At 43.6% G+C, this 14,413-nt stretch overlaps 1 protein-coding gene and 1 long non-coding RNA gene across 2 annotated transcripts; both read right to left on the bottom strand.

The window, feature by feature from the left end:
• Positions 1 to 8,125: 8,125 nt before the first annotated feature.
• LOC124047555 (endothelial PAS domain-containing protein 1-like) lies at positions 8,126 to 12,191 on the bottom strand. The gene is made up of 7 exons (XM_046367866.1): positions 12,020 to 12,191; positions 11,725 to 11,809; positions 10,505 to 10,605; positions 9,706 to 9,869; positions 9,461 to 9,567; positions 9,107 to 9,278; positions 8,126 to 8,676 (listed from the first exon to the last, which is right to left on the bottom strand). The coding sequence occupies exons 1-7, from the start codon at positions 12,134 to 12,136 to the stop codon at positions 8,619 to 8,621; spliced, it is 804 nt and encodes a 267-aa protein (XP_046223822.1). The 5' UTR covers positions 12,137 to 12,191; the 3' UTR covers positions 8,126 to 8,618.
• A 59-nt stretch (positions 12,192 to 12,250) lies between these two features.
• On the bottom strand, positions 12,251 to 13,456 carry LOC124047556. The gene is made up of 3 exons (XR_006841107.1): positions 13,188 to 13,456; positions 12,530 to 12,696; positions 12,251 to 12,357 (listed from the first exon to the last, which is right to left on the bottom strand). It is a non-coding gene; the product is annotated as an uncharacterized LOC124047556 (long non-coding RNA).
• Positions 13,457 to 14,413: the final 957 nt, after the last annotated feature.

Here is a 14,413-nt window from a genome sequence, read left to right as displayed (position 1 = left end):
GTGTCTGCTCAGAGAGACAGATGTGCACCCAGCTGAGACTGGCTGAGGTAGAGAATGAGCTGAGCCAGTGGTTCTGACATGCAGAGACAGATGTGTCCCCAGCGGAGACTGGCTGAGGTAGAGAATGAGCTGAGCCAGTGGTTCTGACATGCAGAGACAGATGTGTCCCCAGCGGAGACTGGCTGAGGTAGAGAATGAGCTGAGCCAGTGGTTCTGACATGCAGAGACAGATGTGTCCCCAGCGGAGACTGGCTGAGGTAATGAATGAGCTGAGCCAGTGGTTCTGACATGCAGATATGGATCTGCACTTTGTCTCTCTCTCCTCTTTCCCTTCCCACTTTGATCAGCTCAGGTAGAGGGAGAGAGAGATCAAAGAGTGTGTATATCCTTTTATTGTAGTTATTGTTGAATGATTATATTATTTATGGCTGTCCTCAATTGCTGTGTTTTTTTCAGTAGGACTAATTTACTGCCTGGTCTGAGCCAATCATAAACCAGAGATAAGACAGCGTCCAATCAGGATGTGGCCCTCTGACCAACCTGTTTTTCCTTTGCTGGGTCCAGGGTGCACTCTCTTCTGTACCACCACGAGTAGAAGAGATCTACCAGAGTGACAAGACAGTATGAAGGGTAGTTGTCTAACACCTAGCGCTCCCCTCCTCCCGTCCCTGGCAGAGGTCCATTTTGAGACGTGTCCCCTATCTTGTCCACTGATGACCTGCTTTAACAAGACACACACACCGGCAGAAGCTTCTATCTGGTGCTCTGTCCCTGGCAGCTCAACTCTCACTGCTCTGCCCCTGGCAGCTCAACTCTCACTGCTCTGTCCCTGGCAGCTCAACTCTCACTGCTCTGTCCCTGGCAGCTCAACTCTCACTGCTCTCTCCCTGGCAGCTCAACTCTCACTGCTCTCTCTCTGACAGCTCAACTCTCACTGTTCTCTCTCTGGCAGCTCAACTGTCACTGCTCTCTCTCTGGCAGATCAACTCTCACTGCTCTCTCTCTGGCAGCTCAACTCTCACTGCTCTCTCTCTGACAGCTCAACTCTCACTGCCCTCTATCTGGCAGCTCAACTCTCACTGCTCTCTCTCTGGCAGCTCAACTCTCACTGCTCTCTCTCTGGCAGCTCAACTCTCACTGCTCTCACCGTTCCTCACCACTGACCACTCCTGTTCTCTCTTTAAGACAGAGCCTTGTGTCTACACAGTTCCTGACATTCCTGAATAAGCCCTGAAACTGACGAGTCCAGTCCTGCCCATGTTGTTTGAAATTATTTTGTGATTTGATTTGATTATATTGTGTAGGGAAGCTACCATTGAGTGGAAAGTCAATAACTATACTAGAGAGTAGGCCCTTTACTGCAGTCGAATGACCAAACTGCCCTCTAGTGGCCTCACGGGTGGAATGTTATTTATATATTTCATAATTTCATAATTATGACACTTTTTTTTGCCAAAAATCCGGTGTTTCTATGTCAAACGGTTTTGTTAGACTTTAGTCTTCTGTGATGTATATGAAGTGTAATATTTGGATGCAAACTCCAAAATGTAATACATGCCAACTGTATATCTGACATGGTCCAGGTGTCTTCTTTCTTTAAACCCATACCCATGTGTGTGAGGTGTATACTTTTGTTTCAAAGTAGATTTGCTTAAGACTACCAAGAAACACTCTGTGTGAACTATGAAAAGTAGCTTTGAAAAGACAGAAAAACGTAGAGACGCTCCATGTTAAATAGTCCACAAAACTAGATGGACAGTCAGGGAGTAGATTGATCAGATCAAGTTCATACTGGAGTTCAGTTCATTACCTGTGGATAGCATACACACAACTACACACAACTACACACAACTACACACAACCCCACCCGTGGAAATATGAACACCTAGACAGGCTTTTAGGAATTCTGACAATACACACGCATGTGTGCGCACTCATGTATGTATGCGTGTGTGTGTGTGTGTGTGTGTGCGCGTGTGTGCGCGCGTGCGTGTGTGCGTGCGTGTGTGTGTGTGTGTGTATGTGTGTGTGTGTGCGTGCGTGTGTGTGTAGTACATTTGACAAATTCCTAAAAACCTGTCCGAGTGTCGCATATTTCCACTGGGTGTGTAGCTAGCTGTATGTAGTCGTGTGAGGTTGTACGTTGCTCTGTGTAGGAGATCTACAGATATTCAACCAAATTGTGTTGAGTCTGTCTGAATAGAGACCCTGACCCCAGCCTGCACCTATTGGACTCTGAACACCAGATAACATCTGATCATCTGGGTCCTGGTACTGACATTCACGCTTACACAAACACAGCGGGAACATCACATTATTATTTGATTTAAGGTGAGGCCATCGGGGATCACACACACACACACACACACACACACACACACACACACACACACACACACACACACACACACACACACACACACACACACACACACACACACACACACACACACACACACACACACACACACGTCTCAATCAAAGGTTACTCAACACATGAGCGTGGTTCACCTCAACACAGAGACAACACAGGTTCAAACCCAGTCAGTCACACATCACTTCACTATGATGCATCCGTCCTAGAGCTGTGTGTCTCCTGACTACAATCCCTGTCCCATTATAACAGGTGTTCTATTAATACTAATAATGGTTAGCGAGGGATGGACCCTGACCCTTCTCTCTCTCTCTCAACTCTCTCTCAACTCTCTCTCTTAACTCTCTCAACTCTCTCTCTCTCTTAACTCTCACTCTCTCTTTACTCTCTCTCTTAATTAACTCTCTCTCTTTACTCTCTCTCTCAACTCGCTCTCTTAACTCTCTCTCTTTATTCTCTCTCTTAATTAACTCTCTCTCTTTACTCTCTCTCTCAACTCGCTCTCTTAACTCTCTCTCTTTATTCTCTCTCTTAATTAACTCTCTCTCTTTATTCTCTCTCTTAACTCTCTCTCACTCTTAACTCTCTCTTAACTCTCACTCTCTCTTTACTCTCTCTCTTAATTAACTCTCTCTCTTTACTCTCTCTCTCAACTCTCTCTCTTAACTCTCTCTCTTTATTCTCTCTCTTAATTAACTCTCTCTCTTTACTCTCTCTCTCAACTCGCTCTCTTAACTCTCTCTCTTTATTCTCTCTCTCTCTCTCTCTCTCTCTCTCGCTCTCTTAACTCTCTCTTAACTCTCTCTCTCTCTCTCGCTCTCTTAACTCTCTCTTAACTCTCTCTCACTCTTAACTCTCTCTTAACTCTCACTCTCTTTACTCTCTCTCTTAATTAACTCTCTCTCTTTACTCTCCCGGGAAGAGATCAATACTACAATCATGACGGACGGTGAAGGAAAACGACCTGAATGAACTCCACTTAAACCGTGTTCTCTCTCTTAATTAACTCTCTCTCTTTACTCTCTCTCTCAACTCGCTCTCTTAACTCTCTCTCTTTATTCTCTCTCTTAACGCTCTCTCTCTCTCTCTCGCTCTCTTAACTCTCTCTCACTCTTAACTCTCTCACTCTTAACTCTCTCTCACTCTTAACTCTCTCTCACTCTTAACTCTCTCTTAACTCTCTCTCACTCTTAACTCTCTCACTCTTAACTCTCTCTCGCTTTACTCTCTCTCTTAACTGTCTCTTAACTCGCTCTCTTAACTCTCTCTCTTTATTCTCTCTCTTAATTCTCTCTCTCTCTCTCTCGCTCTCTTGACTCTCTCTTAACTCGCTCTCTTAACTCTCTCTCTTTATTCTCTCTCTTAATTCTCTCTCTCGCTCTCTTAACTCTCTCTTAACTCTCTCAACTCTCTCTTACTCTTAACTCTCTCACTCTTTACTCTCTCTCTTAACTCTCTCTTAACTCTCTCGCTTTACTCTCTCTCTCTTAACTCACTCTCTTAACTCTCTCTCTCTTTACTCTCTCTTAACTCACTCTCTTAACTCTCTCTTTACTCTCTCTCTTAAGTCTCTCTTTACTCTCTCTCTTAACTCTCTCTTAACTCACTCTCTTAACTCTCTCGCTTTACTCTCTCTCTCTTAACTCACTCTCTTAACTCTCTCTACTCTCTCTCTTAAGTCTCTCTTAACTCGCTCTCTTAACTCTCTCTCTCTTTACTCTCTCTCTTAACTCTCTCTTAACTCGCTCTCTCAACTCTCTCTGTCTTTACTCTCTCTCTCTTAACTCTCTCTCATAACTCTCTCTCTCTTAACTCGCTCTCTTAACTCTCTCTCTCTTAACTCTCTCTCTTAACTCTCTCTCTTTATTCTCGCTCTCTTAACTCTCTCTCTCTTAACTCTCTCTCTTTTTCTCTCTCTTAACTCTCTCTCTCAACTCTCTCTTATAACTCTCTCTCTCTCTCTTAACTCTTTCTCTATACCCTTTCCTCTCTCTCCTTTTCTTTCTACCCCTTTTCTCTTTCTCTCTCCACATTACATTTTTCGCACTCACCCCCTCCCTCTCTCCTCCTCCCCCTTCTCCTCCCTCTTGTTGTCCGCTCTACGCTGCCAGTCAGTGATTTATCATGGTCATGTGTCAAAGGGTGAATGCTGGCCCGTCATTGGCTGACGACCGGACAACACCCACCGACCACTGGCTGAGGAGGGGGGAGGGGGATGAGGAGGTTGTAAACAGGGGTCTGTTCAGGAGGGCGACAACGTTACCAAATGTTCAGATATAAATACACTGTAGAGCAAACATGTAATTCATGTCACGTAGAATATGATAAAGAAAGCGTTTGTTCTTTTTACGTTTCCAAAGAAAAGAGCTGAGCTTGGAACTGAGAAGAGTCAGAGGAGTGAGATGGAAACTGTTCCAGTCCAAACTCAATTACCAGGAGAATTCTCCCTCTCTCTCTCTCCCTCCTCTCTTTTTCTATCTTGCTCCACTCTCTCATGAGAATGTCTCAATATAGACCTATGTAAAGTCAAAGTGTCCCTCTCCATCTCCCTCTTGTCTCTTCACAGTGAGCGAATTGAAGAGAGAAGAGGGAGGGAACAGAAGCGTTAACTATACAATTATCTTAATCTTTGATTAAATCTCTTACTTTAGTTAAGTCACTCATTTGTCAAAAAGGGCTGTTCACGTCACACAGGGTAACCCCTCACTGACTGACTGTTACACGGTGACACTTCCTGGTTTGGACCCTGCTTATAGTCAAGGTGACCCGGTGGAGTGTGAGAGACCTGGGGCCTGGTGGAGCTCCAGGAGCCTGGCTCTTGCCTGACCAGCATAGCCCAGCCACAGCTGCCTTCCCAGGGTTGAGAGAAATGTGATATGCAGAAGGTTAATGTGCATGTTGACAGAGAGGGGGTGGGGGGGGGGTGTTAGGTTGCCCCCAGCAGATCATTCAGACTACTATGCTGCCTCCATCTGGCCACCATAGTGTATTACACTGCCCTGTAAAAACACAATAGTAACATCTGATAAGAGGAGCATTGACACCTATTAGCCACTAGATGGCTCCAGCAACCCTCCAGCACCTGCTGATGCTCTCAGCGCAGTTTACATTTAGATTTCAGTCATTAAGCAGACACTCTTATCCAGAGCGATTTACAGGAGAAATTACAGTTGAGTGCCTTGCTCAAGGGCACATTCGACACATTTTTAATCTAGGGGATTCAAACCAGCAACCTTTCAGTTACCCGCTGGGATACCTGTCGCCCCGACCCAACAGTCTACAGTGTCTTCCTCTAATCAAATCATATCAAAGCTAACTTTATTTTTCACAGGTGTAAATCTTACTGTGAAATGCTTACTTACAATCCCTTAACCAACAGTGCAGTTCAAGAAGAGTTAAGAAAATATTTACCAAATAAACTAAATAATAAAAAGTAACACAATAAAATAAGAATAGTGAGGCTATATACAGGGGGTACCGGTACCGAGACAGTGTGCGGGGGTGCAGGTTAGAGGTCCATCCCCTCTTCTCCTCATATAACCCATATATCCCATTCATCTGATCTGACAACACATCAGAACTGAGGAAAGTAGCATGACTACAATGTTTCATTTGTCTAGTCCAGTTTTTACACATCAGTGCAGGTTGAGGGAAGTAGATGGAGAAAATAAAATACAGTAGATTATTGAGACTAGGGCTGTCTACCGTAGATTATTGATACCAGGGCTGTCTACAGTAGATTATTGAGACTAGGGCTGCCTACCGTAGATTATTGAGACTAGTGCTGTCTACTGTAGATTATTGATACCAGGGCTGTCTACAGTAGATTATTGAGACTAGGGCTGTCTACAGTAGATTATTGATACCAGGGCTGTCTACAGTAGATTATTGAGACTAGGGCTGTCTACAGTAGATTATTGAGACTAGGGCTGTCTACAGTAGATTATTGATACCAGGGCTGTCTACAGTAGATTATTGAGACCATGGGTGTCTATCGTAGATTATTGATACCAGGGCTGTCTACAGTAGATTATTGATACCAGGGCTGTCTACAGTAGATTATTGAGACCATGGGTGTCTATCGTAGATTATTGATTCCAGGGCTGTCTACAGTAGATTATTGATACCATGGGTGTCTACAGTAGATTATTGATACCAGGGCTGTCTACAGTAGATTATTGAGACTAGGGCTGTCTACAGTAGATTATTGATACCAGGGCTGTCTACAGTAGATTATTGAGACCATGGGTGTCTACAGTAGATTATTGATACCAGGGCTGTCTACCGTAGATTATTGATACCGTGGGTGTCTACAGTAGATTATTGATACCATGGGTGTCTACAGTAGATTATTGATACCAGGGCTGTCTACTGTAGATTATTGATACCAGGGCTGTCTACAGTAGATTATTGATACCAGGGCTGTCTACAGTAGATTATTGAGACTAGGACTGTCTACAGTAGATTATTGATACCAGGGCTGTCTACAGTAGATTATTGATACCATGGGTGTCTAGAGTAGATTATTGATACCAGGGCTGTCTACAGTAGATTATTGAGACTAGGGCTGTCTACAGTAGATTATTGAGACTAGGGCTGTCTACAGTAGATTATTGATACCAGGGCTGTCTACAGTAGATTATTGAGACCAGGGGTGTCTATATAGATTGAGACTAGGGGTGTCTACAGTAGATTTTTGAGACCAGGGTTGTCTAAGGTAGATTATTGAGACCAGAGGTGTCTTTGTAGAGGGAAAATACAATAGATTATTGAGACTAGGGGTGTCTATAGTAGATTATTGAGACTAGGGGTGTCTATGGTAGATTATTGAGACTCGGTGTGTCTATAGTAGATTGAGACGAGGGGTGTCTCTGTAGAGAGACGCCACAATAGATAATTGAGACAAGGGGTCGCTACAGTAGATTATTGAGACTTGGGGTGTCTATGGTAGATTATTGAGACTTGGTGTGTCTATAGTAGATTGAGACTAGGGGTGTCTCTGTAGAGGGATGGGTCTGAAATATAGGAGGTAGAGGGAGTGTTTAATGCATCAGTGTGTGTGTGTGTGTGTGTGTGTGTGTGTGTGTGTGTGTGTGTGTGTGTGTGTGTGTGTGTGTGTGTGTGTGTGTGTGTGTGTGTGTGTGTGTGTGTGTGTGTGTGTGTGTGTGTGTGTGTGTGTGTGTGTGTGTGTGTGTGTGTGTGTGTGTGTGTGTGTGTGGGTGTAGGACGGTTGAGAGGTGAAGAGTTGAAAAGGTTCCCACGAGAACGCCCCAGTTGAATGTCTCTTTGCAGGAAGTTGTGGTTTCGTTTCGTGTCTGTCTGTCTGTTTGTTCACATCTCAGATGGACCTTCACTTGGCCTCAGGTGTGTGTGTGTGTGTGTGTGTGTGTGTGTGTGTGTGTGTGTGTGTGTGTGTGTGTGTGTGTGTGTGTGTGTGTGTGTGTGTGTGTGTGTGTGTGTGTGTGTGTGTGTGTGTGTGTGTGTGTGTGTGTGTGTGTGTGTGTCATGTGACTCAGACGACAACCTCACAGGATGTATAGCCTAGTTGTATGCTTCGTTCACATGATATCCGAGTTATCAGAAGTTCCGACTGGGAAGTTTCTTTTGAACGACCCTCTAAATCGAAAACGTTGTTTCCAGAGTTGCAAAGTTTCACCACTGACCTTTGACCTTTTCAACCAAAAGATGATGACAAATACGTTTTTGACAACTATAATATGGATAATGTAGCTTATCAATATGTTTAATGTAGCTTATCAAGCTAGCAAAAATCGCATTGGTTGAAAAATTGTTTCGACCAAAAAACACATGAATGAAACAAAGTCGCATTTCCCGACAACACAACTAGGAAACAGGAAGCTCTAACGAGCACCTGAACACAGCATAAATTCAGAAAAGCCAGGGAGAGGGAGTGATGATATGAGAAGGGGAAAACTGTTGTATAACAACGTTAGTCTAAACCCAAGACTTCCTGCGTCTTTGATTATAACCTTCGCTCAACAGTTTATCAATCACAAACCACAGGCCAAAGGCAACAAAAGCATTGTACACTGCCTTTGCAGAACTGGATATGATTATTTATTAGCAAACAGTCTTAATCACATTCATATCTTCACAGTGTCTGTTTCACAATATGTAGCTACAGCTATGCTAAATAAAGCTAAGATTTTATGTAGAAAATGCAGAATTGTTATATAGAATGAAAAATGTCCTTCCTGAAAGAGGTCCAGGTAGGGGCTAGAGGTTACTCCCCTCGGTTCATCTGGCCCAGAGACAGAAGCTGAGTTGGCTCTTCAACACCACTGAAACACACACGCACACACACATACACGCTGTCCTTAGACACACACACGCTTTCAGCAACATCACACGTTGTGACATAGTGGCAACAATGCTACAGCTACAATGCTATCTCTTTAAACATTATCTCTACAATGCTATCTCTTTAAACATTATCTCTACAATGCTGTCTCTTTAATATTATCCCTACAATACTATCACTTTAATATTATCTCTACAATGCTATATCTAATATTATCTCTACAATGTTATATCTAATATTATCTCTACAATGTTATCTCTTTAATATTATCTCTACAATACTATCTCTTAAATATTATCTCTACAATGCTATCTCTTTAAATATTATCTCTACAATGCTATCTCTAAAATACTCTTTACAATACTATGGCTACAGCATACATAACGTGAACACTCTGTGGCCCCTCCTACCTGAGGATGTATGTGACACAAGCGACGAAGAGTGGCGGTGAGGGTCTAGATGGGTGTGGCTGCGTTGGGCGAGGTTTGGAGATGACAGCACTGTGAGTCTCTGCCCACATGTACCCTCCCCCTCTAACCAACACCCTGTACACCCCACTCACTGACTGACCCTTAGAACACACTGGATGGGGGGGGGGCATCTTGTTAGTGCCTCTAATACAGGACATACGAGTGTGTGTGTGTGTGTGTGTGTGTGTGTGTGCGTGCGTGCGTGTGTGCGTGCGTGCGTGCGTGCGTGCGTGCGTGCGTGCGTGTGTGCGTGTGTGCATGTGTGTGTGTGTGTGTGTGTGTGTGTGTACTCACGGTTCAGGTGGCTTTTGGTCAGAGTGTGTAAGTCCAGAGTGTGACACAGATCATACATAGAGACACCCAGCAACTCCTCTGGACGATAACTTAACAACCCAGTCACCCTACAACACACACACACACACACACACACATACAGATTATGGTTTTGTGTATATGTTATGTGTGTTTGTGGGAGTGCGTATGTATCTGTATGTTTGTGCATGCGTGTGTTTGTGTGCGAATCTGAGTGTGTGTGTTACCTTTGGTCACAGTAAGTGAACCTCATGTCCATGCTGTGATGGCTGGTGAAGGTGTGTGTGTGTAGGAGTGTGTGTGTGAGGGACAGGGGCTGGCAGGTGAAGAGCACACAAGTAAGAGAGGGTCCTGACACACACACCTTCAAACACCCTCGACACTGCAGCACCTAAACACAACAACAGTAACACACACACACATAAACACACATACACACACACACATAAACACACATACACACACACACATAAACACACACACATACACACACATAAACACACATAAACACACACACACACACACACACATAAACACACACACACACACACATAAACACACACACACACACACATAAACACACACACACACACATAAACACACACACACACACATAAACACACACACACACACACACATAAACACACACACACATAAACACACACACACACACACATAAACACACATACACACACACACATAAACACACACACATACACACACACACACACATAAACACACACACATACACACACACACATAAACACACATACACACACACACACATAAACACACACACATACACACACACACATAAAACACACACACACACACATAAACACACACACACACACACACACACACATAAACACACACACATAAACACACATTTAACTGGAATTTACAAATGGTAAATACACCTTTTTCTAGTCACCAAAAAGATGTTGTTTGTCAACTCTATCCTGATGACAGGGACAATTTGGCACGAAAAGTGTAACTAAAGGTTTATTTGAAGTTAATCTTCACCCTCCAGCTGGCTGATCTGAGGTTGACAGTTCTCCCTCTGTGAGTCACTGTACACTTCATCCTCATCAGAAAGTCTCTCAGTCCTCCACACCTGCTCCGCCCTGGAAGTACAAACACAATACAACCATCACACAACCATTTCATAACTATGACAAAACCCTTTCACAACTATCTCAAAAACATCACACAACCATTTCACAACTCTCAGACAACCATTTCACAACTACCACACAACCATTTCAGAATCAATTATTTTGTAAGGAAATACCATACCTAGTCAGTAAAAGCAGAACACACCACTAACACACATACAGTACCAGTCAAAAGTTTGGACAGACCTACTCATTCAAGGGTTTTATTTTATTTTTACAATTTTCTACATTGTAGAATAATAGTGAAGAAACCAAAACTATGAAATAACACATATAGAATCATGTAGTAACCCAAAATATATTTGATATGTTAGATTCTTCAAAGTAGCCTCCCGTTGCCTTCATGACTGCTTTGCACACTCTTGGCATTCTCCCAACCAGCTTCACCTAGAATGCTTTTCCAACAGTCTTGAAGGAGTTCCCATATATGCTGAGCACTTTTTTATTATTTATTTAACCTTTATTTAATTAAGAAGGAAATAAATTCCACAAATGAACTTGTAACAACGCACACCTGTTAATTAAAATGCATTCCAGGTGACTACCTCAAAAAGCTGGTTGAGAGAATGCCAAGAGTGTGCAAAGTTGTCATCAAGGGAAAGAGTGGCTGCTTTGAAGAATCTAAAATCTAAAATATATTTAGATTTGTTTAACACTTTTTTGGTTACTACATGACTCCATATGTGTTATTTCATAGTTTTGACGTCTTCACTATTATTCTATGATGTAGAAAATTGTAAAAATGTAAGAAAAGCCCTTGAATGAGTAGGTGTGTCCAAACTTCTGACTGGTACTGTATATGTACAGATGTATGATCTTAATTTGAGCCAGTTTGCTACAGAAGGATAAAAATTGTTCATCAACAGGAAGTGTGTATTATTATGTGGATTCTAATTAATGGCCATTATTTGTAGGGGTTGATACATTTTTCGTTAGGTCAAATTAAGTCTGACATTTTAAAATGGAAATGACAAACTTTATAAATGTTTTTACATCTCCAGTACACTGCAGGACAATTATCAGCAACAAAAGATTAATCAAATAATGATTCTACATCTGTTTACACACCTGCAGTGAGGTCAAGGTTGTCTCTGATTTCCTTATGGTCAGAGGGGTGTGTGAAATCATATATGCTATGCCCCATCAACTCCACCTGGAGAAAAACATTCATATATAAATCACGCAGTTTGTGTGTGTGTGTGTGTGTGTGTGTGTGTGTGTGTGTGTGTGTGTGTGTGTGTGTGTGTGTGTGTGTGTGTGTGTGTGTGTGTGTGTGTGTGTGTGTGTGTGTGTGTGTGTGTGTGTGTGTGTGTGTGTGTGTGTGTGTGTGTGTGTGTGTGTGTGTGTGTGTGTGTGTAAGTACCTGAGTTAAACCCATGTATTCTCTGATGTTATCTGACAGGTAGATCATGTCTCCTTCTGTCGTTACCACGACGACAAAGCCACCCAGAATCCTCAGGTATAGATCTGTCTCCCCCATCTCCTTCTTTCGCTCCTCCCTCCTCTCCCCGAGCTCCCTGTTTCCCGCCTCCTTATTTCCCTCCGCCCACCTCTCTCTCGCTCCCTCCTCCCTCGTTTCCCTCTCTCCCTCCTCCCTCGTTTCCCTCTCTCCCTCCTCCCTCGTTTCCCTCTCTCCCTCCTCCCTCGTTTCCCTCTCTCCCTCCTCGTCCCTCCTCTCCCACGTCTGTCGGTCAGCAAAGCCTAGGATAAAGAGACATAAACAACATGACTGTGTGTGTGTGTGTGTGTGTGTGTGTGTGTGTGTGTGTGTGTGTGTGTGTGTGTGTGTGTGTGTGTGTGTGTGTGTGTGTGTGTGTGTGTGTGTGTGTGTGTGTGTGTGTGTGTGTGTGTGTGTGTGTGTGTGTGTGTGTACCAGAGAGCAGTGTGTGTATGCGTAGGTAGCTGATGGTTAGTCGTATGATGGAGGGTTTGTCTAGCTGTGGGCGGAGGGAGGAAGGGAGGGGGAGGAGTTGAGACATGTCAATCAACACCTGAGACTCTGCTCTCCGCCTAGCCCTCGCTGCTTCACAACTCATTATCCTAAGGAAGAGAGACAGAGAGAGAGAAAGATAGAGAGAAATAGTACAATGATAATGACAGTGTGTGTGGTGGGGTGCATGGTGGGTAAACTCTTCATACCCTACATCTAAGGCACACCACAACACCCGCTTTCTATGGAGTCCCATTAATGCCTAAAAAGTGTTGACTAGGCACATGTCGACTGACTGGTTGTCTTGTGGCGTGAAAGACTGAGTCAAAGGTTTCCTTGAAGATTGAATAATAAGGAAACACAGTGGGATTTATTTTCTACAGTATTTTCTGCTCGTCTTTATCAAGGGTGCCAGTAATTTTGGACCTGAGTGTATTCTCAAATGCAGTTACTCGAGCAAATATATGCAGGTGAAATGCACTATGAATAAGATAATGTATCATTTAAAAACATTTACATTTGTGAACTGATTCTCTATTTTTAGTTATGATATTAAACGTGTTTTCTGCACTACGATCTGATGTGAAGCTGGAAATCCTACCTCCTCCTCTCTCTATCCGGGGTCATGCTGTGTAGAGATGGTGCTCTCTGCTCTTCTGCTCCAGATTTCGTAACACAGTTTTCACTCACACCAATCAATGAATGAAAATAAAAGTTTAATCAAATCTACTAAATATATTAGTCCGCTCCGTTCGGCTGGTCTGATGGTAGACAGCAGTCGTTTCCTCCACTATCCACTTGTGACTGGCCCCTACAACCCCAACGCGTGATAGGTCCATTTTCTAGGATCCTGCCCCAAAACACACCTTAACATGGTTCATCCACACACGTGTGGAAACACCCTGTGTGTGTGTGAGAGATAGAAAGAGAAACAGAGCTAGAGACAGAGATCAAAATAACGCTAGAGTTATGCAGTTATGCTGCCCTCTACTGTCAGTACTGATGTGAACCTGCAGCATAACAGGGTGGTTATCAGGAATCTGGACTTCAATCTGGAACATAGAGGTAGACAGAGGGTTCTAGATGGATAGAACCAGTTTCAGCGTGGACATTGCCATCGAGGCCTTCCACCATTTTAAAGTGGTCATCTAGGTGGGGATTCCTATGGGTTGGGAGTGATCAGCCAAAGAGCAGAGCATCGTCTTGGGGATTCCTATGGGTTGGGAGTGATCAGCCAAAGAGCAGAGCATCGTCTTCTTCATCAAATTGGGCTCTCTGGTTTGTAAATGTCTTTAAACTATATCACCGCCACCTACTGGCTACAATAAAATGAATTACACAGAATATTTGTTTCAGGACTCCACCATTGTAGGTGGTGGTGAATCACCAATAGTAACTTAATGCTTTTTTCAAACACAAAATAAAACAACTTTAAAATGGAGATAGCCATAATGGCACAGATATAAAAATGAGTCCTCTTTTTAAACTTTCCCTCGGTTTACAGAAGAAGAAACTCAAGCCCAATTCAGATTCTCCCCCTCTCCTCCTGTATCCCCCTCTCCTCCTGTATCCCCCTCTCCTCCTGTATCACCCTCTCCTCCTGTATTCCCCTCTCCTCCTGTATCCCCATCACCTCCTCCATTCCCTTCTCCTCCTGTATCATCCTCCCCTCCTCTATCCCCCTCTCCTCCTCTATTCCCCTCTCCTCCTCTATTCCCTCTCCTCCTCTATTCCCCTCTTCTCCTCTATCCCCCTCTCCTCCTCTATCCCCTCTCCTCCTCTATCCCCTCTCCTCCTCTATCCCCCTCTCTCCTCTATCACCCTCCC

This window comes from Oncorhynchus gorbuscha, linkage group LG11 (genome assembly GCF_021184085.1).
Source record: "Oncorhynchus gorbuscha isolate QuinsamMale2020 ecotype Even-year linkage group LG11, OgorEven_v1.0, whole genome shotgun sequence".
NCBI classification, from domain to species: Eukaryota; Metazoa; Chordata; class Actinopteri; order Salmoniformes; family Salmonidae; genus Oncorhynchus; species Oncorhynchus gorbuscha.
The sequence above is the reverse complement of the archived record's forward strand: the minus strand, read 5'-3'. Positions and strand labels throughout refer to the sequence as shown.